Genomic DNA, 23,913 nt, shown 5'->3' with positions numbered 1-23,913 from the left:
CAACAACAAAGTTCAAAAATTTATTTATATAGTTCACTCAAAATTGTACATCCTTGGTAAATTAGTGGACTTAGTATATACTCCCTCTGTCCTATTGAAAATGACGCACTTTCCTTTTTGGTTTGTCCCAACCAAGATGACTCATTACTAAAGATAGAAACACCGTTCTCTCTACTTTATTCATTCTCTCTTACTTTACTCTCTTCACTTCACATACAAAATAAAGTTGCATAAATTCTCGTACCACCTAAGTAAGAGGTCATCTTCCTTGAGACACGGAGGGAGTACTCGATAGTGCACCCTCATATATTCAGTTTACATGGACACACACCGATAGTATCATTTAACTCTCGAAAGCATGAACTGATTTTGAGTATATATGATGTTGGTCCCGATTATTTTTGAAAAACTTAGTTTTTTTTGTGTATGCAGCAATAGTTATCAATTAATTTTTTTTACATTTAATTTAACTATGACGCTATAATAGTTGACCATTTTCTATTTCAAAATTCACTTTAAATTGCGATGGTTAAAATGTGTACCTAATGCCAAATTTTTTAGTACTTCTTTTTTGGATGAACGGTGCTGTTGTTTTTAATAAGCATATAGTAAAGGGGAATTGAACTCATGCATTTGACTTACGAATATGACATTTTCGTTTCTCAGTATACGTTTTATAGAAAAATCAGAAGTAATATATAGTACTCTAATTTTTGTGTGGTAGAGCAGGGAAGAAATAAAAAGAAGAGAACCCGATTTTTGCAGAGAAGGAAAAATTTAAAAATGGTCAAGGAAGAAAAAGGACAAAATATAAAAAATAAAAAAGGCAATTATTATTATGAATTGCAAGTCATTTTAATAATTGGCGGTAGTGAATATATTAGTACTGAAAGTTCCAAAATACCCTTAAGACCTTTGGAGTTTTTAGGATAAGCGAGGGTGAGACTTCAATAATTTAGAGGCCAATTAGTACTAGTAATTCACTTTATATACTACCCACGTATTTATAAAGTAAAATACATGTCTTTAATTAAGTCATTTAGTTGAGGATGACTTAGTGGTGGTGGTGGAGTACGACGGTAAGTTGAAATTCCACAAATCTTTTTTTACACTTAATTTTCCAAGTACAATTTACATTTGTGTTGATTTGTAGACTATTCCGTAAAATTGTGGAATTTTGTCAATGTACACCAAAAAGAACGCCTACATAAGGGTGGATCGGTACGTTATATCTTACCAAAAATTTGGTATGAGAAAAAACCATATATTTACTTTACAAAAGTTTTCGTTATAGTGTACTTTAGTATACCTAATTTTTAGTATGACAGATTTCAATATCAATATCGTATCTCATTTTCGCTATATCGTACTTTATGGGAATATCAGAATTTCAACATCAATGAAAATAGAATATATGAGTTTTTAGAATATTATTTAGATTTTAAAATATAAATATAAATATGTTTATATTTAACTGTATATACCGCAAATTCGGTATACACTGTGTATGTGATATATATCATATTTTTGGCATACACCGTAACCATGGTATAAATTGTATATATCGAATTTCGGTATGCTGCGGTATATGAAAATTCTTACCATTACCTTAACGAAATTTCGGTAAAGTATCATACCGCACCAAAAAATTTAATTATATTTTTGATATTTTTTCAATACGATATGGTCGGTATTTCGATATTTTGGTAATTTCTCCACACCCCTACGCCACTTACATTTTTAATACGTGTATCACCAAGTGTTGAAGGATGGACCTAAAAAGGTAGATATATTTAACTACGACTAGTTACACTCTTATATTTTTTTGTTCTTTCAGTATTGAATTAGTGTCAACTGAAGTTAATAAATACCTGTGAGTAGCCATTAGCCAATTCACATCATCTCTACTTGCAAAGCAAAGCCCAAAAATATCTGTCTCTAATCTTCATATATGGATGCATCAAACCAGCTCCAAATTGTGATCCCTAATGATCTCCCCAAAATGGAGGAAGAAATCGACTACTCTGAAAGGGCACAGTGGCTCCGAGCGGCGGTGCTCGGAGCCAACGACGGCTTGGTCACCATTGCCTCACTGATTCTTGGAGTCGGAGCTCTCAAACACGAAGCCAAGGCCATAATCCTGAGCGGCTTAGCCGGACTTTTCGCGGGAGCTTGCAGCATGGCCATCGGTGAGTTCGTGTCGGTGTACACACAGCACGACATAGAGAAAGCCCAGAGGAAGAGAGAGGAAGGGAACGGAGAGGAGAGGGAGAAGCTTCCGAACCCTTGGCAGGCTGCGGGGGCTTCGGCCCTCGCCTTCGCGTTGGGAGGCGTTGTGCCGTTGCTTGCTGCTGTCTTCATTGCGGATCACAGGGTCAGAATGGGGGTGGTGGTGGCGGCCACCACGTTGGGGCTGGCGGGGTTCGGAGGTGTCGGGGCGGTGCTGGGGAGGACTAAGGTGGTGAGGTCTTGTGTGAGGGTGGTGGTGGGAGGGTGGGTGGCCATGGCTATCACATTTGGTCTCACTAAGTTGCTTGGCTCTAGTGGATTTGGAGTCTGATTTTTCATGTTGCTCGTTTGTGAGTGAATTTGGGTTTCTGGAAGATACATATATAGTGCAACTCAACTCAGTTGGTGAGGTCGGATGCTCAAGTTTTTTTATATGGATATGTAGTAACTAAAAAAAGTATAGCAATAAAATGTGCATTAACATTTAACCTATAGTGTTCATGCAATTTATGTACGCGTTTTGTGAGAATTTTTTTTGAATAAGTAATCTTATATCTTATAATTAGTTTTAGCATTGTCTTGTTTCATAAATCTTGACCTCAACTAGAAGAAAATATAAAGGGGAACAAATTCGTATCAAATATAAAGCGAAGACAAATTGCCTAAGTCATGAACTTTCACAATAGTATGGTTTTTCTCGTGAACTTTAAATATTGCATGAAAAGTCACGAACTTTATCGATCTGTGTAAATTTCCCATTTGACCCGACCAGATAGATTTTCGGCACAAACTTATCCTACATGGCGAGCCAGAGGCGTGACTTGGCAAATGAAAAATTTAGGGTTCAATTCGAATTATAGAATTAATGCTACTTTTATGTTGAATTCGATTTGTATGTTTATGTCAATTAGAATTAGTGGAGTTTTGCCAAGTCACGCCTTCGACGTGCTACGTAGGATAAGTTTGTGCAAAAGTCTATCGGGTCAGGCCAGATGAGAAATTTACACAATCCGATAAAGTCATGACTTTTCGTACAATATTTAAATTTCCAAAAAAAAAAACCCAAACTATTATGAAAGTTATTGACTTTATATACCATTTGCCCTCGAGCGAAATACATCTAAGCAAGATACTTGAACCATGGAGTAATCCACGTGACTATTGTTTTTGTGCCACATGACTCAAAAATTTTAAACTAGCTAGGTGTATCTTCTACTTTTGGATAGGTTCATTTGTCGCAAGTTCATGTTGCACTATCTATCCAATACAATATTTCAAATATTTATCTATCAATTACAATATTTCAAATATTAGTGGTATTTAATGAAGCTTTATTAATCTTTAGGGGTGATTGCACTAGAATAAGCGAACTTTTCCCATATTCTTATTTGGTTATGAATTAAAAATTTAGATAGATCATAGAATTGATAAGTTGAAACTTGTAATAAACTGATTCTTTAATTATTCATAATTAAAGATTAAAATGATAAATTTCAATATTTAGGATATATAATTTAAAAAATTACTATTAAATGTAAGAATAGATCCGGTACAAAAAAGAAGAATTAAAAAAACAAAGATTTCATCTTCAAGGGTTCTTGGCCGGGGTTTTTCCATATGTAGAGTTGAACCAACGCCCAACTCCTGCGCCGTCGTCTCTCCGCCGCCAACGGCTTCCGATTCCCACACTCCTCATAAAAGTCAAAGCATTAAACTTAATCCAAGCATTTCTCCCCCGATAAAAGATCAAACATCATGTGGTATCTATGCGTCTTCTACCACAGGTTGTTGGAGTACAGGAAAGCTGAGTTCGAATCCCTCGCCGGACTTTTCGAGGGCTGCAGCGGCGCCACCCATCTCCAATGGCGGCTGCCGGAGGACCACCATCCTGATTCGCCGTTCCATTTCGTCAATCTTCCATCCGAAGAGACGGCCCGCTTCATTGCCAATCGAAGTAATTACCTAAACCCCCAAAAAACATAACAATTGGAGTAACTAGCAATGCATTAACACTTCCATAAATTTGAACTTTCGATTGTTGCTTCAGTATTGGATTGTTTTCTGTAATGTGTTTTTTAGTGGTGGTTATTGAAATGGACGCTTTTGTAGGTATTCTTGTGAAGGGAATATACGAAATTTGGGGCGAAGGGCGGAGTTTTGAGGAACTGGAGGAGGCTGTGAGAATTTATCCTGATGAGCGGAAGACTCTCTACTTGAGTTCTGGCACCACATTCAGAATCACTGTTGAATGTTTTGGAAAAGCTATAAGCTTTCCCGAGCAAAACGAACGTATCCAGAAGTTGGCATTCGTTCCGTTTCAGGTCTCATTCTAATATTGCTCACTGTTTAATCTTGGTGAATGAATATAATGGACAAGAGTTTTTGATGAATGCTCATTTACTTTCAAGCACAACTAGCTTTTTTTTTTGTCTTAAACAGTATGAGTAAGCATGATCGATACGATTCTTATAGCCCTAGGAGGTCTCCTGTCTGGAAAATTGTTGTTTTGTCTTTGGAAATTTTAATTGAAGCAGTATGTTCCACCATTTTTTAACTTTTTGATGAGTTTTGGAATAGAATAGGTGGTTCTTGCCTATATATTTGATTTTGTTGTCTGTTTGTACTCAATAGTCAATACATGTCTATATCAATTCCGTGTTCATTCTCTTGCTTTTGTCGTCAAAGAAGATAAAGAAGTTATGAACTTCTACCTGTGATGACACGTGGTTTGATTCACAAGAACATTTATCTAGGGAGTACTATAAACCATTAAAATTGTACTCCACTTAGTATTATAAATTACTTAGGAATCTGTTTGATAGCCATAATACAGGTTCCCCTACTTCAGGTTTTTGAACTACTTATATACTATCAATTTGTATTCATGTGGACAATTTTCCAACTTCTAAGGCTAGCATCTTTCAGGGACGGGTGAATTTACGGAATCCTGATCACAATTTCTGTCTTATTGATAACGATGATTATGGAGATAAAAATGGGCTTCCTCCTGCGTCCCAGAGGAGAATCTTTTTTGGTCGGGAGGTAGGTGCTTCTAATAGGAAGATCTTGCAAACATATCAGCTAAAAAGCCGCAAATATCTTGGCCCGACTGCCATGGATGCAGAAATGGCTTTCCTGATGGCAAACCAAGCACAAGTCAAACCTGGAAAATTGGTTTATGATCCTTTTGTTGGTACAGGAAGTATTCTAATAGGGGCTGCTCATTTTGGAGCAATGACAATGGTTAGAAAATTTCTTCGGGATCTAACTCCTTATTCTGCAATAGTGTTATTCTTTTATTAATTTGAATGGTTTTATTGTTTCCACTTCACTGATGTACACAATTCAGGGTGCAGATATTGACATCCGGGTAGTGCGTGATGGCCGTGGTCCCGATTGCAATATCCGGAGCAACTTTAAGCAGGTAATATTTTTTTTCTTTTACTTCCGGTTCTTTCTGTTAACTTATGATAACTTGTCTGCTGAGTCCTCTTTCTTCTATCATTAATAAAAAAATTTCTGCTTTTGTTATTTTCTTTTCTTCAATATTTCTTGCACACATTAGACAGTGAATCCTTCATTTGTTTACCTAATATTGTTGATGGTTAACGTTGTTAACATACGATTATATGTGGTGAATACTGAAGAGTGCGAATTACTATAAAAATGTGACTGAAATCAGTCATGAATTTCTGTACTTTGTCTGGAAGCACTACTGTTTGTTGTATGAACCTGACTACAAGTTTCATTGTGGCACAGTATGGATTGCCAATGCCGGTATCTTTATTAAGGGCCGATAATAATCTTCCCCCATGGCGCGCTGATTTAAAAGAGGTAAAACTTTTATGCCTCTGATTAAAATGTTTCTCATGTAATGGTTTTATATTTACCTTTTCTCCTGTAAAAGCATTCTTTATTGGTTGATCACCATTTGGTTGACTATTGTTTCCTTTTTTCTGAACTTATGATGTTTCAGATGTTTGATGCCGTAATTTGTGACCCTCCTTATGGGGTTCGTGCTGGGGGACGTAAATCTGGTGGACGTAAGCTCTTAAAAGGTGCTGTAGATCCTTACACAGTTCCAGACGATAAAAGGGTCGGCCACATACCTTCTACTGCTCCTTACAGCTTAGTGGAGTGCGTGCACGATTTGCTCGACCTTGCTGCTAAGATGCTCGTTATGGGCGGGCGTCTCGTCTACTTCTACCCCGTTATGAGAGATGAGGATTCACCTGATCCAACCTTCCCGGAGCACCCATGTTTCGAATCAGTCGCGACATGTGAGCAAATACTCAGCTTCAGGTACAGCAGGGTCTTGCTAACCATGGTTAAAGTTGCGCCGTACACTGAAGAGATTGAGTCGACGGCGAGGCTCAGACATCTGGAGTTCAAGGAAAACCACCTCAAGTGGTTAGAAGATGGCAACTTACATTCAGCAGTTTTTAGCCCTGCTGATGTAACAGGTGAGAAGCTCAGCTCCAAACCTAAATATAGGGGCAAATACGTCTAGCTCAAATATTTACAGACATTGGTTTGTAATTTTATTACTCTGTGATATGTTTGTGATCTCATAGTAGTAAATGCTAAGAGCACGGTCACCCTCAACCGTGCTCTTATCAACGAGCACGGTTATGGGCCCGGCACCACTATTCCTGCCTGCTCTTAGGCAAGAGCACAACACCCACAGTTATGCTCTTCGGCAAGGATGAGCACAATTCATTTTAAATAAAAACATTTCCATAACATTAAAATTCATTAAAAAAACTTAAATAATATTACAAATTACAAATAAAATAAAAAAGACATAATTAAAATCCTAAAAAATAAAAATTACATAATTAAAATCCTAAAAAATAAAAATTACATAATTAAAATTCTAAAATTTAAAATTATATAATTAAAGCTAAAAATATCCCTGTTGAAGACTACTCATCCGGCGACACTACCCCCAATTGTTTTTGGAGGCCCAATATCATGGCCTTGTGCGATTGAAGTTGCGAGGGGGTCATAGTTGACCTATCAGCCATATTGAGTTGGGCCAAAAGGGTCCACAACGAGTTGGTGGGGGTGGAGGTGGCGCATAGGGAACAGGAAAGGGAGCGGGGTCGGGAGCATCGCCGGATGGAGTCGCGGCGCGACGACGGTTGGCCGCCGCCTTTTTCCTTCCTTGCGGTTGGCGTTGGGAACCGCTCGGGCTGGCGTCGGGGCTACCCAAGTTAGCTCCGGCGAGTTGGCTAACCACGTCTTCGGAGCCGGAGTCGGATAGGGATACCGACCTTGACTGTTTGGAGGAGCCGCTAGAGCAGAGGATGTTACGCCTCCCCTATACTTCGGATGCGACCGCGTCTCCTGCCAAATGTTGAGGTACTTGAACGCCTTGTAGTTCATGGATTGGTAGGTCGACATGGTGGAACTGATGATGTCGACCTCACTCCGGCCGCTCCCCACCGACCGCTCTTTCTGGAGGTAATACCCCTGGAACTTGTTAATTTCTTCATTGGCTCGGTAGATGGCGTTGCGCACCATACTCTCGTTGCGCTCGATTGTTCCCTCCGGCCGGTTTTCATTGTACCGGCGATAGATGCGCCACCAAAAGTGATCACCGGATTAGTTCGTGCCAACCTCCGGATCTTCGGAGATTGACAAATACGCCTTGAACAATTGCTCCATCTCCGCCGGCGAGTACGGTGTGCGGACACCGCGAGTAGAAGGAGTCGGAGTTTGGGAGGGGGCGGTCGACCTCGCTCTAGGCTCGGGTGTCCACCCATATCACCCTTCGGGGGCATCTTGGTCGTCGATTGGGTATGGCCGATAGCCACCCGGAACGCCCGAACTTTGGGTTTGAGGATGGGCCGAATATTCCGTTTCCGGACTAGGAAACGATTGTGAACCGAACCAATCGGGGCTTCAACCGTGGGAGCTCGGAAGGTGATCGCCTTGGTCGGACATTGTTATGTTGTATGTGTGGAAGAAATGGAGATGAGAGAATGTAGATGAGAATGGAAATGAGAGAATGTAGATGAGAATGAAAATGAGAGAATGTGGTGTGAATTTTTGGGTGTGAAAGTGACGGTATTCATAGATGAAAATGTGTATTTTTGGCGGAAAAAAATAAAAAAAATAATAAAAACAGGTAGAAAACGGTAAAAAATGGATATATTTTTTTTAGGATGTGGAAAAAATATATTTTTTTTATTTTTATTCGTTTTTTTTAATTAAAAAACGATTTAAAAAAAATAAAATTCAAGCATCGAGCATAAAAAGTGGTAGAAAACGCCCAATCGCAGCACACCACGTCACCTGCTCGCTGGAACGGACGTGCTCGATGCATTGAGCAGCGCCGTGTCAGCGGTGGACGATTGGTGCATGGTTGCTTTTTTTGTGAATGATGTTGTTTATTAGGTGAGGTGGAAAAAACAAATCAAACCACTCTAATTAAACTATAATCCATCTAAGAATTTGTTGTTTTAATTCAATCATTTTGTTGAGTTTGCTAACACATGAAAAAAAGGACATCAGATCAGAGGTAGGGATGTCGGCATGTCATGAACTCGGTAAAGAAAATGGTTGTTTCGGGTTTTGGTTCAAATCACTGATTTTTAGACGATTTTCATCGTTTTTTTTATTATTTATCCACAGTGGCGTAGCCTGAGTCATGACATTAGGTGCTCAAATTACTGTTACTAATTGTAGGATGATTTTCAGGTTCAATGTCACCGAGAGAGATGTACCATTTTCAATAAAAAAATGCTAGAAAGAAATAATTAGAGGATTCGTGATAGAAACTAAAGATACATACGACAAGTATCGTTAAACATATTGTTGATGTTGAAAGAGCCTGCCGTGTTGGGAAAGTGGCAATGGCACTTTCCGTAACTGTTATTGGTAACATCCAAGCCCCTTGGCCTAGCGGTAAAGGGCGCTGGATACCGCGTCCATCATGGAGGTCACGAGTTCGACCCCTGGGAGGCCCATCTTGGGGATTAATTCCCCTTAGGGTGATGAGTTCACTGGCCTGGACCTAGAAGCTGGGGGAGGTAGCCTGTACCCATGTCTGGAGGAGGCGGCCTAAATCTTACAATATTCACTCTAAATTTTTTCTATAAAGAAAAGGCAATTGAACCACCGGTTCGATTTCAGTATGCGTAGCAGCTTAGCTAAGAAAGAGGCGTATAGTATAGATATCGTTCTTTTCTATATATAGCTAATGAGACAACAAGAATTATAGTACTACAAGAAGCAGACAACAATAAAAAAAACATACAGTAACCCAGTTCGACACTTGCGATTTAGAATTACAATGCTGCCAATTTTATTTCATGCGCTATACACCTCACAACTTTTCTTATTCCTATCTTTTTGACGTATGTGTATTAATTACTATAAAATGCTTCAAAATAATGTTTACCCCTTCACATTGTCACAACCCTGCTTTGCATTGCTTTTACTCTCTATTTGTTAAGACAATTACTTATATAGATCAAACTTAAAAAAACATATATCGTGCCTAATTAAGCAAAAGAAAAAATGACAATTATAATATTTCAGACTACTAAAAATACATTACAGAATATATTCCTCACATCGTGCCTAATAAAGCGAAAGAAAATATATCCGGGAGGGGTTAAATTCTCAAATTGTTTCCATATATATCATATAACTAAAGAATAATATTAAATAAATTCATGTCTAAATTGTTAGTCATGTTTAAATTGTTAATATTACGTCAATAATAGTTAGTATATTTCTATTTTTGGCAAGTTTAATTTAGAGAGACATATATTTAGATAACAATATTTCAACTACTTATTTGTCTCTATCTATTTCGTAGGTTATAAAATTTATTTTAAAATCATGTTAGTTCACTGCGGTTATTCAAGGAGATATAAATAACATTAAATAAAAGTTGGGGAGTCAATGAAACAAGATGCAAATCTAGAGGCTTCAACTACAATTATTGGTGATCTTTCTACATATAAAAGGCCACGATTTCAGCTCCCGTAATTACTTATTTTGTTTCTTCTCCCCAATCCAACACAAACCATCTCACTTCTTCTGTTCTTCCTCATTCTCCGTCTCCCTCTTAATACAATATATAAATACATAGATAGATATATATATATATATTGTTGAAGTTAAAATTAAAGTTAAAGTCGAATAAAAATGGGTGGTTATAGTTATAGTAGAATAGTTGGAGTGATAATATTGAGTTGTTTATTGGGAAGGTGATCGTAGGTTTCTACAACAATAGCTGCCCCAACGCCGAGACCATAGTCCGCAACGTAGTCCATCAATCAGCCATCTCCGACCACAACAACCTCCCCTCCTTGCTCCGCCTCCATTTCCACCTCTCAATTCAATTTTGAGTTATCTAGCCTAGTACTATGTAAAACTCAATTTGATCCCGATCCAGCCTCGGAAGCAGACGAGAAGCGAGCCTTCGGACATCAAGGTGTCCGAGGCTTCGATGTCGTAGAGACCGCCACAGCTCAGCTAGAAGTCGCCTGCCCCGGCATCGTCTCTTGTTCCGACATTCTTGCCATGCCGTTTTCCTAGTAACTACCAATTGATTAATTAATTCTTCTCTCTTTTGCTTTACTTAATTATGAATGGTAAAGAGAGAGAAGGGAGTAATTATTTGATGATATTTTCAGTCGCAAGGGCCATGGTATGATGTGCAAACAGGCAGAAGAGATGGATTGGTGTCGAACGTCACACTGGCAGCTCACATGCCTGATGTTGCAGATTCCATTCACAAACTTAAGGGAATTGCTCCCCACCACTGCTGTGGTGCTGTGCTCTCACAACACATAAAAAAAAAATATATAATTAATATTTTATTTTATTAATATTTTAATGTACTGTGAGAGCACAGCAGGGGATCCATTCCCCAAGCTTAAAGCTAAGTTTTTAGCTAAAGGGCTCACCACCCAAGATCTTGTCATTCTTATTGGTATGGAGTAGTATTATATTTTACACCCTCCGTCTCAATTTAGATATCACTATTTTCCATTTCGGTTCGTCCCAACTTAATTGTCACACTTTATTTTTATCATAAATGATAAATAGGTCCCACATTCCACTAACTTACTTCACTCATATTTTATTATAAAATCAATTGACACGACCGCAGTTAGCTAAGGATAGCATAACCCGGGGAACCGTGACTAAGGAGGGATTATAAGAAGCGGGGATAGAATTTAGGGGAAATTAAAGCCAAAGCAGAACGAGACACACAAAAATAAAGTCAAACAGGGAAAATACTTATAACGAAATACACTCGATTATATAGAATCGAGTGACTGTTTATACAACTCCTGTTTATCAGAGTCAAAAGTAAAATAGGCATTTCCTTTTAACCGGCATAGCGGAAACAAAAGAACGCGGTCCATGTGTGGAGACATGAACCTCCGAGAGTTTTATTCATAGTTAGTTACTAGCTTGCTTTCTACAGCACTTGTCCCTCCCCCTTTCCACGACTCAACCTGCACATTTAGAAATATATGTAGGGCTGAGTACAAAAGTTCTCAGTGAACACATTGCCGAAAATAATAAAAAAAAATATACGATTGAAAATATTGTCAAGCCATCGTCACAGTAACACTCGGGGTTTTATTGAAAAGACCCGAGCTTACTAAAATATTCATATTGGGCCCTTTTTCCTATACTTAGCCATATCTGCTCACATTGTGCCGTCGAGATGGTGTTCTCGCCCGGTCACCTTCTCTGCCCATCATGTCAGAGGATTCCATGTGCCGGGAAGGTGGCCACCTTCCTCGGTCACCTTCTCTGCCGTTCACGGTCAGAGGTTCCCAGTAGGGACACCACCCTACCAGGACTCAAAATCGAATCGATTCACATATATCATCATTCATAAGTCACTTGGCCTTAGCCAAACAGATAGGCATCATACACAAAACATTTATGGCAAGACAACATTTTTAAAAATCATGAACATGTGTTCGTGTTTTCATAAAATACGATTTGTATTTTTAGTATAGGAAAGCTCACCTTGATGGCTTACTTTCCTTACTTGAATCTCTTACTCCGACCTTACTTGCGGAGATAACCTTTTTGAATCAACACAATAGGAAAAATACTAATTTAGTTTTAAACTAATCTAATTAAATAAGAAAGAAAACTCAAGGTTTAACTAATCTATTATTGTTATTATATTATTACTATTATTATCATTATTATTATATATATATATATATATTTATTATGGTTATTATGATTAACATTAGTACTTTTATTAGTATTATTATTATTACAACATCTCCAAAACTTACATATTTATTACTACTTCGTTCGCTAGATTGGGTCTAATTAAAATTAAAAAAAAATGGTGTTCTATACTTTACTAATTATTCTTAAAAACAAATTTTGGGTCACAACTAATTATTTTAGCTTACTTAACCATTTTATTCTTAGGCCCTAATTAATTTAATTTCGGAATGGGCCTCACAATATACTATGCCTTGAAGTCTCAAATTAATTTGAAGTAGTTGGGCTCTAATTGTAGTTGGGCTCGAATAAATTATATTACCCATTTAATTAGTTCATGAGCCCAAAGTAGGAAACCCATTTACAAACTACCCTACCCTTGTCTTCTTCCCTCAATTCCCAAATTCACAGCAGCAGCCCCCCCTTTCTCCCACGTTTCTGCCACTGTCGCCAATCCCACCACCGCCGGCCTCAGTACCACCACCCGCCGCCGCCGGCCTCAGTACCACCACCCGCCGCCGCCGGCCTCTCTCTTCTCTCTCTCTCTCTCTCGTCGCAGTACCGCCGCCACCACCACTGCGGATCCGCCTCATCCACCGTCGCCGAGGCCCTCCCCAGCCGTCGTGCGTGTCGCTGCCGCCGCTGTGCATGCACAAGCGGCGGCTCCGGCATCTCCCCTATGCCGTTGCTTCACCACCGCCAGCCTCCCCCCACACTCTGCGACCACTGACTCCATTCTCCGACAACACCACAAACGCCATCCACCTCCTCCATTTGGTAAGAAATGAAATCCTAGTTTTCTCTAGATTTTTACTTTGTTAACTCATACATATGTAAGATTTTTGGTGTTTGAAGCATGTAAATAGGTGAAAGTCACGATTTTGGTGGTTGTTAGTGCTAGGATTTGCTATCCTTATGTTCTTTGTCATAGTTAAATTTTCTAGTTCTTGGCTGGGCTAAAGTCTTGCCTACAAGCATGTGTAGAAAGAAGAAGAAAAAAAAAGAAACTTATGTTTGTTGTTACTTACCTTTTTAGGTGCTAGAGAAATACTTTACTGCAAGCTTTCTACTGTGAAGGTTACTTCCTCTTTCTTCTTCTTTTTTTTTTCTGCTTTGAAGGGAGTAATTCAGAGGGGTGGGTTGTTTGATTGGTGGTGGGGTAGTGAAAGTGATGATTGGTTGGTAAGTATATATATATATATATATATATATATATAGGAGTATAACAAGTGGTTAAATAAAATCCCCCAAATATTCTTTTAGCAGAGAGAATGAAATCACTCTGATCACCCACTTCATGCAACATTAATTGCATTTATTGCTATGTCGAAAAAAATCTGCTCTTTTCTTGATCGAGTCTATCTACTCCTTTCTTTATGTTAAATTTCTTTTATTATATTACTTGTATATATTTATTGTTTAATTTGGTGCAGGAAAGGACTCGGTTCAAGCTCGTGGCTGTCCGTGTTAAAGTACCCGTTTTTTTTTAAACATACAATGTATAAATAAATTTTCTCGAACTTTTATTGGGTGTATCGGACATTAAAATTTTAATTATGGGACTTTATTTATTTATTTAAAATTTATTATATAGGTGTAATATATTTACGTGTTCTATTTACTTGCCTAACGTTAAAACAAACAACAACACCAATCTATCATAGTTCGGATTTAAACACATAGAAGTCACTTATATAGATAATCAAGCTAATACTATTGTTTCTAATAGCATCGGCTTAGCGACCGTTACATACTACCCCTCTTAAAAGAAATTTCGTCCCGAAATTTAGGAAGTATTTAGACAAAAAGCTCGGGATATTTCTCCTTCATTTTCTCTTCTAGCTCCCATGTTGCCTCTTCATGTCCGTGATTTTTCCACAACACCTTCACTGTAGTAATCGACTTATTCCGAAGCTGCTGCACCTTTCAATCTAGTATTTCTACCGGCTTTTCTTTATAACTCAGGTCAGGCTCTAGAGCGATTTCTTCGTGGCGAATCACATGTTTTGGGTCGAACACGTACCTCCGAAGTTGGGAGACGTGGAATACGTTGTGTACGTTCCCAAAGTTGGGTGGTAAAGCCAAGCGATATGCTACTGGGCCCACTTCCTCCAGAATTTCATAGGGTCCAATGAATCGTGGTTTTAGATTACCTTTGAGTCCAAATCTAGTTATTCCTTTGGAAGGGGATATTTTCAAGAAGACCTTCTCTCCAATGTTAAATTTCAAATCAGTTCGACGCTCATCGGCGTAAGATTTTTGCCGGTCTTGCGCTTCCTTGATCCGACTCCGGATTTATCTCACGATTTCAATCATCTCTGCCACGGATTCTGGACCTAAAACTTTTCTCTCCCCTACTTCATCCCAATAGAGTGGAGACCGACATTTTCTTCCATACAGCGCCTCGTAAGGTGCCATGTTGATGGTGGCTTGATAACTATTGTTATAGGCAAACTCTACCAAGTGCAAGATGGATTCCCAGCTTTCTCCTCTATCGAGTACGACGGCCCTTAACATATCTTCCAGGGTTTGAATTGTCCTTTCGGATTGCCCGTCAGTCTGGGGGTGGAATGCGGTGCTGAAGTTTAATCTCGTACCCATTTCTCTTTGCATGCTTTGCTAGAATTTGGATGTAAACCTTGAGTCTCGGTCTGACGTGATAGACACAGGTACTCCATGCAAACGCACGATTTCCCATACATATAACTGTGCTAGTTTCTCGGATCCATACGTGATGGGAATAGGGATAAAATGAGCACTTTTCGTGAGTCGATCAACGATTACCCAAATGGCAGTATTTCCGCGCTTGGATCTTGGCAGGCCTGTCACGAAATCCATGGCGATGTGTTCCCATTTCCACTCGGGAATTTCTAAGGGTTGTAATTTCCCGTAAGGTCGTTGGTGTAATGCCTTGACTCGTTGGCAAGTTAGACATCTCTCGACAAATGTTGCGATGCTTCTTTTCATGTCGTCCCACCAAAATTCTCTTTTTAGATCCTGGTACATTTTTGTGCTTCCCGGATGGGCGGTATACGGAGTGTCGTGTGCCTCGATCAATATTTCGTTCCTTAGGTCCGGTTTGGCTGGTACACACAGTCTTCCTTCAAAAGTGAGGGCATTGTCCGCCTCTTCCCTATAATTGCTTTGCTCACTGGTTCGCACTTTCATTCGTATTTTCTCCAGCGCTTCGTCATGTCTTTGGGCGTCAATTATTCGTTTTCTCAAGTCGGGTTGCAGCACCAAAGTTGCGATTTTTACTTCCACTGTTTCCGGTGCTTGTACTATTTCTATTCTCATCTTGGTGAATTCCCGTATTAGTGCTTCCTCCCGGGTGGCCAAACAAGCTAGTTGTTGAGACTTTCGACTCAGTGCGTCAGCTACCACATTTACTTTGCCAGGATGGTAGTTTATGCTACAATCGTAATCCTTTACCAGCTCGAGCCATCTTCTCTGCCGCATGTTTAGATCCCTTTGTTCGAAAAAGTACTTCAGACTCTTATGGTCAGTGAAAATCTCACATTTAATCCCATATAGGTGGTGTCTCCAAATTTTCAGTGCATGCACTACAACTGCTAATTCCAGATCGTGGGTGGGGTAATTCAGTTCGTGGGGTCAGAGTTGTCTTGACGCATAAGCTATCACCTTCCCGTTCTACATTAGAACGCACCCGAGTCCATTTTTCGAAGCATCTGTGTAGACCACGTAATTTGTTCCTGGTTCTGGCACGGCTAACACGGGGGCAGTGGTTAATTTCTCTTTTAGCAGTTGGAAGCTAGCTTCGCATTCAGGGGTCCACACAAACTTGATGCCCTTTTTGAGTTGTTGCGTCATTGGCCTGGCAATCTTTGAGAACCCTTCGATGAATCTTCTGTAGTAGCCAGCCAGTCCTAGAAAACTCCGAATTTCGTTCGGGTTGGTTGGGGATTTCCAGTTTTGTACGGCCTCTACCTTCGCTGGATCTACCCGAATTCCTTCTGCCGTTACTATGTGTCCAAGAAAATTAACCTCATTGAGCCAAAACTCGCACTTGCTGAATTTAGCATAGAGTCTCTCGGTCCTCAACGTTTCGAGGATAGTTCTTAGATGCTCAGCGTGTTCCGATCTATTCTTCGAGTAGATGAGGACGTCGTCTATGAAGACCAGGACGAATTTGTCGAGATATGGGTGGAAAATGCGATTCATCAAATCCATGAACACCGCAGGGGCATTGGTCAATCCAAAAGGCATTACTACAAACTCGTAGTGACCGTACCTGGTGCGAAAAGCTGTCTTGGGTACGTCTTCAGACCGGATCTTCAGTTGATGGTATCCGGACCTTAAGTCAATCTTAGAAAATATACTGGTCCCCTTAAGCTGGTCAAATAAATCATCTATCCTTGGCAATGTGTATTTATTCTTGAGTGTCACCTTGTTCAGTTCTCGGTAATCTATGCACATCCTCAAGGTTCCATCCTTCTTTTTGACGAAAAGCACAGGAGCTCCCCATGGCGACACACTGGGTCTGATGAAACCCAGGTTTAACAGTTCTTGTAGTTGTAATTTGAGCTCTCCCAGTTCCTTTGGGGCCATTCGGTACGGCGCTTTTGAGATTGGCGCGGCTCCTGGTTCTAAATCGATGGTGAATTCCAGCTGTCTGTCTGGGGGTAACCCGGGCAGCGTGTCAGGAAACACGTCTGGAAATTCACATACAATCTCCACATCCTCAATCTTTTTTTTTTCATTCTGTTCTTCACTTAAGTAGACGAGGTAGGCGGGACATCCTTTTCTAACAAGTGCAGCTGCCTGTAGGGCCGAAATTATGGATTTGCGCTTGTTCATCGTGATTCCATGGAATTCAACTCGCCCTTCTCCTGGAGTTTGAAAGGAAATCTGTCTTTCGTTGCACTTGATGGTGGCATGGTTCTTGGTTAACCATTCCATCCCTAGTATAATATCAACATCTTCCATTTTCATGACCCCCAAGTTATTAGCAATAACCTTACGTTCTCCGAGCATGATTTCTAGATTCGAGCATTTTTGTGTGATTTCTAGAATTCCTCCTACAGGCGAGGACACCGTTACTCTAGGTTCGGCTGGTTCTGGTGTGAGTTCTAAAGTGCTTACACACGAAGTTGATATGAAGGAGTGCGAAGCACCAGTATCAAACAATAGGACAATAGGTACGTTCAGTAGGGTGCCCATACCTGCCAGATTCCCATGGTTGTTGCTCTGCTGGTTTCGTCCCAATGCATATGCCCTGGCTTGTGTTGAGAGGCTCGGTCGTTGTGGATGCGGGGCCTGGTGGTTCTGGGTGTCTGCCGGTAGAGCTCGCAGGTGTTGACGTTGTGCTGGCTGGTTAGTTGGTGCACTCCTTCCCGGGGGTCCACTTCGACAGTACTTGGCGATGTGGCCATTTCTTCCACAAGTGTAACAAGTCATCCTTCTAGCCCCGCAAATTCCGATGTGGGGCTTGTTACATTTGGGGCAAATGGGGTTTCTTGGCTGAAAGTTTCCTGGAGGGTTAAAGGTAGGTTGTCTTGCAAAATTTTGTGGTTGGGGTGGTCCGTGCCATGGCTTCTTTTGTCCCCACTGGTTCTGATTCCCTTCCCACTTCCTTTTATCCCTTGGGGCTTGGGACGAGGTCTGCAGGGACATATTTGTAGGGTTGGGTGCAGGTCTTTCTTTAGGCAATGCAGCTTCGATGTCTAAGGCCAGTTTTAGAGCTTCGGAATATGGTAGTCCGCCACGGCTAGCCAATGCTACTCTTATTTCGTGCCTCAAGCCAGTGCAAAATTTCTCGGACATCTTTTCATCCGTATCCACTTGATCAGCTCCGTACCTGGACAGGTCAAAGAAAGTGCGATCATATTCTGTCACTGACATTCGTCTCTGTTTCAAGTTGTAGAACTCTGTTTCTTTTTGCTTTTTATAGCTCTTGGGGATGTACTTGTCGTAGATTCATGTCTTGAACTGATCCCAAGTTAGGTCCTCTAGCTGCTGCGGGGTCATTATCTTTTTGCGGGCTTCCCACCAATAATCTGCTGACCCAGTCAGTTGGAGTGAGGCACAAATCAAACGCTCATCGTCAGTGCATTGCAGTAAGTCAAACAGGCGCTCGAGCGCACGTATCCACGATTCCGCTTCAGCGGGGTCGCCTTTTCCGTCAAATGTTGGCGGCTTCTTTTTCAGAAAGGTGTTAACGACAGTTCTATCCACTGTCGGGGCAGGGGGGGTGAAGGTGATCGAGGTGGAGATGGTGGCGGAGGGTTTACGCGTTGTCTCTCAGGCTCGGGGTGCGGCCCTCTACCACGTCCTCTTCCTCTTCCTCGGGGTCGCCCGACTATCATTGGCGGCATTTTCTATTGATAAAACATTTTCTTATAAGTTACTATTGTTAGAAAGATCTTAACGATTAGGAGGGTAGAGAACTTCAATTTATTCAAACAATCATTATCAGATTCTGCTAAAGACAGAAAGTAAAACATGTATATATACATATAAAAGTTTATGTACAGGGAAAAATTGCCTCCACTGAGGACTTTCGTACAACCATTCTTGGTGTCGCAAAAATATCACATCTGTTACTAAACAGATGTTAGTCAAAATATGTCAAGCCACAGAACACTCGCATGAATGTTTCCGTGATGTCAAAATACTATAGCTAGTCAAAACATGAACCAGAACGGTCTCATAACGGATCCGTTTCTGGAATACACATATATACAAAGCTGACATCCCTATCTAGTCAACGATCAGGCTGGTGTCTCAGTGGCACTCGCACCGGTCCCCGGGTCCCCCTCACCTTCCTCTGGTTCCTCCTCGTCCGAACTCTCATCAAGGAGAATAGCTGACTCAATAGTGCTACCCGGAGGATGTGGTCCACGGGTCACAGCTCCCCAATGGCGTATAGCCCATGCGACAGGTCCACGCTCTAGTGATATAGACTCGTGGCGACTCGGAATAGTACGCCTCGTCGCTCCTGGCAGTGCGTCGGGAGATGCCTCAAAGGGAATGGGCAGTGGCTGCAGGCGACTGGTGCCTACTATGATCTTCTGCTCAACTAACTCATCCTCGTCTGAAAGAGTGGCGGGGGCCTTGCCCCTCATACGCCTCTCGGCTGCTGCAGCTCGTAACTCTCTCGCCTCGGTGTTTGCCGACCCTACTCTCTCTAGGCTCGGTGCGGGATCAGGGCTGACTAGGTAGGGCTCCTCCTCCTCTCCCAAAGGGGGACGAGATGGTCCAGCCTCAAACTCTCCGCGAGTCCGACGTCTCGGTGGAGAGGGCAGAGGTGGGAGAATCAGATCGGGCTGCGGATCTGCTGGCTGCGGGATGACCGGCTCAGGCTGAAGGTCTGTTGGCTGCGGAACTCCTGGGTCTCCTACCGGGGCTAGATCGCCCGGCCGCATATATGGCCCCCTCGGTGCTTGGCCATAGAGGATAAAACATGAGTGAATCTCCCCGATGAACTCGAGAAAATCACCAAGAGAGTCGAAGAAAGGGGCTACAGAAAATATATAATCACGGGATCGGTCGATGGCAAAGCCTACCCAATCCGAGGGTAGAAGTCTGATAAGTCGCTGGATCCCGTCATAGTGAGTCACTCCAAAGGGGTGCGCTCTCTCCCAGAGCCACCTAAACTGTGCTAGAGCTATCCCAAGATCCTCTCCTACGAGTATCACGAATGTGACGTACTCAAGGAGAATGTCCTCGACTGTAGGATAAACCATCTGCAAAAGAACCTACATCGGTCAACCTCCCCCCCTCGTATCGTGATAGGTAAATATGCATATAAAATATAAAGAAGTAAACGTGATATGATGCGGATGCTCGGTCATTCCTACGAGTCGTATCCAACTATGTTATATTTGGGTACTATAAGCAGTCCTAAAAGTCACTTCTACGTCACATCATACATGTTTACTATCGTTCGGAACTGCTCGTTATAACGTTTTTGGTATTGTTGCCTAGCTCAGGAAAGCGTTGGCAAATTTACGATTGCTGATCTGACGAGGCTATGTATAAAATACTCAATACACAGTTCAGAAAATAGAAAAAACGCATTTGCTTTCAAAATATAATCACTTACCGTTGTTTTGGTTGAGCGTGTTGGGGGTAGGTGCTGGAAGTTTCTTTTGTTAGACGAAAAAGCCTAGCGGAACAATGCTAGACCAAAGATTATTGAAAAAGACTCTCGGGTTCAGAGCATGAAAGACGGTTCTGATACCACTCTGACACGACCGCAGTTAGCTAAGGATAGCATAACCCGGGGAACCGTGACTAAGGAGGGATTATAAGAAGCAGGGATATAATTTAGGGGGAATTAAAGCCAAAGCAGAACGAGACACACAAAAATAAAGTCAAACAGGGAAAATACTTATAACGAAATACACTCGATTATATAGAATCGAGTGACTGTTTATACAACTCCTGTTTATCAGAGTCAAAAGTAAAATAGGCATTTCCTTTTAACCGGCATAGCGGAAACAAAAGAACGCGGTCCATGTGTGGAGACATGAACCTCCGAGAGTTTTATTCATAGTTAGTACTAGCTTGCTTTCTACAGCACTTGTCCCTCCCCCTTTCCACGACTCAACCTGCACATTTAGAAATATATGCAGGGCTGAGTACAAAAGTTCTCAGTGAACACATTGCCGAAAATAATAAAAAAAATATACGATTGAAAATATTGTCAAGCCATCGTCACAGTAACACTCGGGGTTTTATTGAAAAGACCCGAGCTTACTAAAATATTCATATTGGGCCCTTTTTCCTGTACTTAGCCATATCTGCTCACATTGTGCCGTCGAGTTGGTGTTCTCGCCCGGTCACCTTTTCTGCCCATCATGTCAGAGGATTCCATGTGCCGGGAAGGTGGCCACCTTCCTCGGTCACCTTCTCTGCCGTTCACGGTCAGAGGTTCCCAGTAGGGACACCACCCTACCAGGACTCAAAATCGAATCGATTCACATATATCATCATTCATAAGTCACTTGGCCTTAGCCAAACAGATAGGCATCATACACAAAACATTTATGGCAAGACAACATTTTTAAAAATCATGAACATGTGTTCGTGTTTTCATAAAATACGATTTGTATTTTTAGTATAGGAAAGCTCACCTTGATCGCTTACTTTCCTTACTTGAATCTCTTACTCCGACCTTACTTGCGGAGATAACCTTTTTGAATCAACACAATAGGAAAAATACTAATTTAGTTTTAAACTAATCTAATTAAATAAGAAAGAAAACTCAAGGTTTAACTAATCTATTATTGTTATTATATTATTACTATTATTATCATTATTATTATATATATATATATTTATTATGGTTATTATGATTAACATTAGTACTTTTATTAGTATTATTATTATTACAACATCTCCAAAACTTACACTATTTATTACTACTTCGTTCGCTAGATTGGGTCTAATTAAAATTAAAAAAAAATGGTGTTCTATACTTTACTAATTATTCTTAAAAACAAATTTTGGGTCACAACTAATTATTTTAGCTTACTTAACCATTTTATTCTTAGGCCCTAATTAATTTAATTTCGGAATGGGCCTCACAATATACTATGCCTTGAAGTCTCAAATTAATTTGAAGTAGTTGGGCTCTAATTGTAGTTGGGCTCGAATAAATTATATTACCCATTTAATTAGTTCATGAGCCCAAAGTAGGAAACCCATCTACAAACTACCCTACCCTTGTCTTCTTCCCTCAATTCCCAAATTCACAGCAGCAACCCCCCCTTTCTCCCACGTTTCTGCCACTGTCGCCAATCCCACCACCGCCGGCCTCAGTACCACCACCCGCCGCCGCCGGCCTCAGTACCACCACCCGCCGCCGCCGGCCTCTCTCTTCTCTCTCTCTCTCTCTCTCTCGTCGCAGTACCGCCGCCACCACCACTGCGGATCCGCCTCATCCACCGTCGCCGAGGCCCTCCCCAGCCGCCGTGCGTGTCGCTGCCGCCGCTGTGCATGCACAAGCGGCGGCTCCGGCATCTCCCCTATGCCGTTGCTTCACCACCGCCAGCCTCCCCCCACACTCTGCGACCACTGACTCCATTCTCCGACAACACCACAAACGCCATCCACCTCCTCCATTTGGTAAGAAATGAAATCCTAGTTTTCTCTAGATTTTTACTTTGTTAACTCATACATATGTAAGATTTTTGGTGTTTGAAGCATGTAAATAGGTGAAAGTCACGATTTTGGTGGTTGTTAGTGCTAGGATTTGCTATCCTTATGTTCTTTGTCATAGTTAAATTTTCTAGTTCTTGGTTGGGCTAAAGTCTTGCCTACAAGCATGTGTAGAAAGAAGAAGAAAAAAAAAGAAACTTATGTTTGTTGTTACTTACCTTTTTAGGTGCTAGAGAAATACTTTATATTACATATATATTCTATTAATTTAATATATTATATTATATATAATATATAGTATATTCTTTTAATAAATTCTATTATATTATATATATTATATGTATTATTAATTTTATATTATATATAAATATTCTATTAGTATATATAAAATAAAATAAATTACACAAACATATATATATTAATATTATATTTATTTTTTTGGGTTTTTCGGTTTTTTCAGTTTTGTTCGGGTTTTTCGGTTTTTTAAGTTCGGTTTTCGGTTTTTCGGTTTCGGTTTTTCGGGTTCGGTTCAGTTTGGATTTTGAACTAAATTCGGTTTTTCGGTTTTGGTTCGGTTTTGACAAAAAATCGAACCGAAACCCGAATGCACACCCCTAGGGGAGTAAATGTTAATATGTATCAATAGGCCCAATAAATTAATGCATGCAACAATTTGAAGGTGCGCACACAATCGGCACCACGGCGAGCTTCTTCGTGAACCAGAGGCTGTACGAATTTCCGACCAACGGGGGCTCGGACCCCTCCATAAACCCGGGATTTCTGCCGGAGCTGAAGTCGGTGTGCCCGAAAAATGGAGACGTGAATGTGCGTTTGGCGATGGACAGAGGCAGCGAGAAGGTGTTTGACAAGCAAATACTGGGAAACATAAGGAGTGGAACGGCTGTGCTGCAATCCGATGCGGCCCTCTATCAAGATGAGGCGACGAAGCGTGCCGTCGACTCCTATTTCGGGCTTTCCCTGGCCCGTCGTTCGAGACCGATTCGCTGCTTCGATGATCAAACTGGGGAGGATTGGAGTGTGGACGGGCCAGATTAGGCGTGTTTGCTCCTCTTTTAGTTGAATCATATTGGATAATACATCTATACCATACATAGTTATCATTTTCACTTTTTTATGCTTTGCGTTTTACTACTATAGTAGGAGTATATCAGTTTCAATATTGAGGTGTGTGAACTTTTACTCAACGTGGTTTTGCATATGAACTAATTTCTTACAATATTGTAATTTTTTTATAATTAATGATATCGTGACTAGGAAAAGTCAATGTCATTAATCATGACTAGCTCAATTATTAGAGAAGCTTAGGTTTTA

The 23,913-nt window shown here is 40.8% G+C and overlaps 2 protein-coding genes, 2 long non-coding RNA genes and 1 pseudogene across 4 annotated transcripts; 4 read left to right on the top strand and 1 right to left on the bottom strand.

Annotated features, from left to right (window-relative positions):
- Window positions 1–1,920: 1,920 nt before the first annotated feature.
- LOC121803253 (vacuolar iron transporter homolog 1-like) lies at window positions 1,921–2,741 on the top strand. Its single transcript, XM_042202933.1, has one exon. The coding sequence runs from the start codon at window positions 1,952–1,954 to the stop codon at window positions 2,558–2,560; it is 609 nt and encodes a 202-aa protein (XP_042058867.1). The 5' UTR covers window positions 1,921–1,951; the 3' UTR covers window positions 2,561–2,741.
- Window positions 2,742–3,809: 1,068 nt separating this feature from the next.
- On the top strand, window positions 3,810–6,778 carry LOC121805782 (tRNA (guanine(10)-N2)-methyltransferase homolog). Its single transcript, XM_042205779.1, has 6 exons — window positions 3,810–4,183; window positions 4,339–4,550; window positions 5,155–5,472; window positions 5,579–5,653; window positions 5,989–6,063; window positions 6,206–6,778. The coding sequence occupies exons 1-6, from the start codon at window positions 3,985–3,987 to the stop codon at window positions 6,737–6,739; spliced, it is 1,413 nt and encodes a 470-aa protein (XP_042061713.1). The 5' UTR covers window positions 3,810–3,984; the 3' UTR covers window positions 6,740–6,778.
- Window positions 6,779–9,089: 2,311 nt separating this feature from the next.
- Window positions 9,090–23,662, top strand: LOC121804230 (annotated as a pseudogene).
- Window positions 11,472–13,874, bottom strand: LOC121802732. The gene is made up of 2 exons (XR_006050841.1): window positions 13,485–13,874; window positions 11,472–11,714 (listed from the first exon to the last, which is right to left on the bottom strand). It is a non-coding gene; the product is annotated as an uncharacterized LOC121802732 (long non-coding RNA).
- Window positions 12,549–14,045, top strand: LOC121802731. The gene is made up of 2 exons (XR_006050840.1): window positions 12,549–13,233; window positions 13,890–14,045. It is a non-coding gene; the product is annotated as an uncharacterized LOC121802731 (long non-coding RNA).
- Window positions 23,663–23,913: the final 251 nt, after the last annotated feature.

Source organism: Salvia splendens, chromosome 5, assembly GCF_004379255.2.
Source record: "Salvia splendens isolate huo1 chromosome 5, SspV2, whole genome shotgun sequence".
NCBI lineage: Eukaryota > Viridiplantae > Streptophyta > Magnoliopsida > Lamiales > Lamiaceae > Salvia > Salvia splendens.
The sequence above is the reverse complement of the archived record's forward strand: the minus strand, read 5'-3'. Positions and strand labels throughout refer to the sequence as shown.

Bases quoted from the DNA above. Each gene is read 5' to 3' on its own strand.
- LOC121803253 (XM_042202933.1), top strand. From the start codon at position 1,952: ATGGATGCATCAAACCAGCTCCAAATTGTGATCCCTAATGATCTCCCC.
- LOC121805782 (XM_042205779.1), top strand. From the start codon at position 3,985: ATGTGGTATCTATGCGTCTTCTACCACAGGTTGTTGGAGTACAGGAAA. The intron at 4,184-4,338 runs GTAATTACCTAA...ACGCTTTTGTAG, and splicing joins CCGCTTCATTGCCAATCGAA to GTATTCTTGTGAAGGGAATA. The intron at 6,064-6,205 runs GTAAAACTTTTA...ATGATGTTTCAG, and splicing joins GGCGCGCTGATTTAAAAGAG to ATGTTTGATGCCGTAATTTG.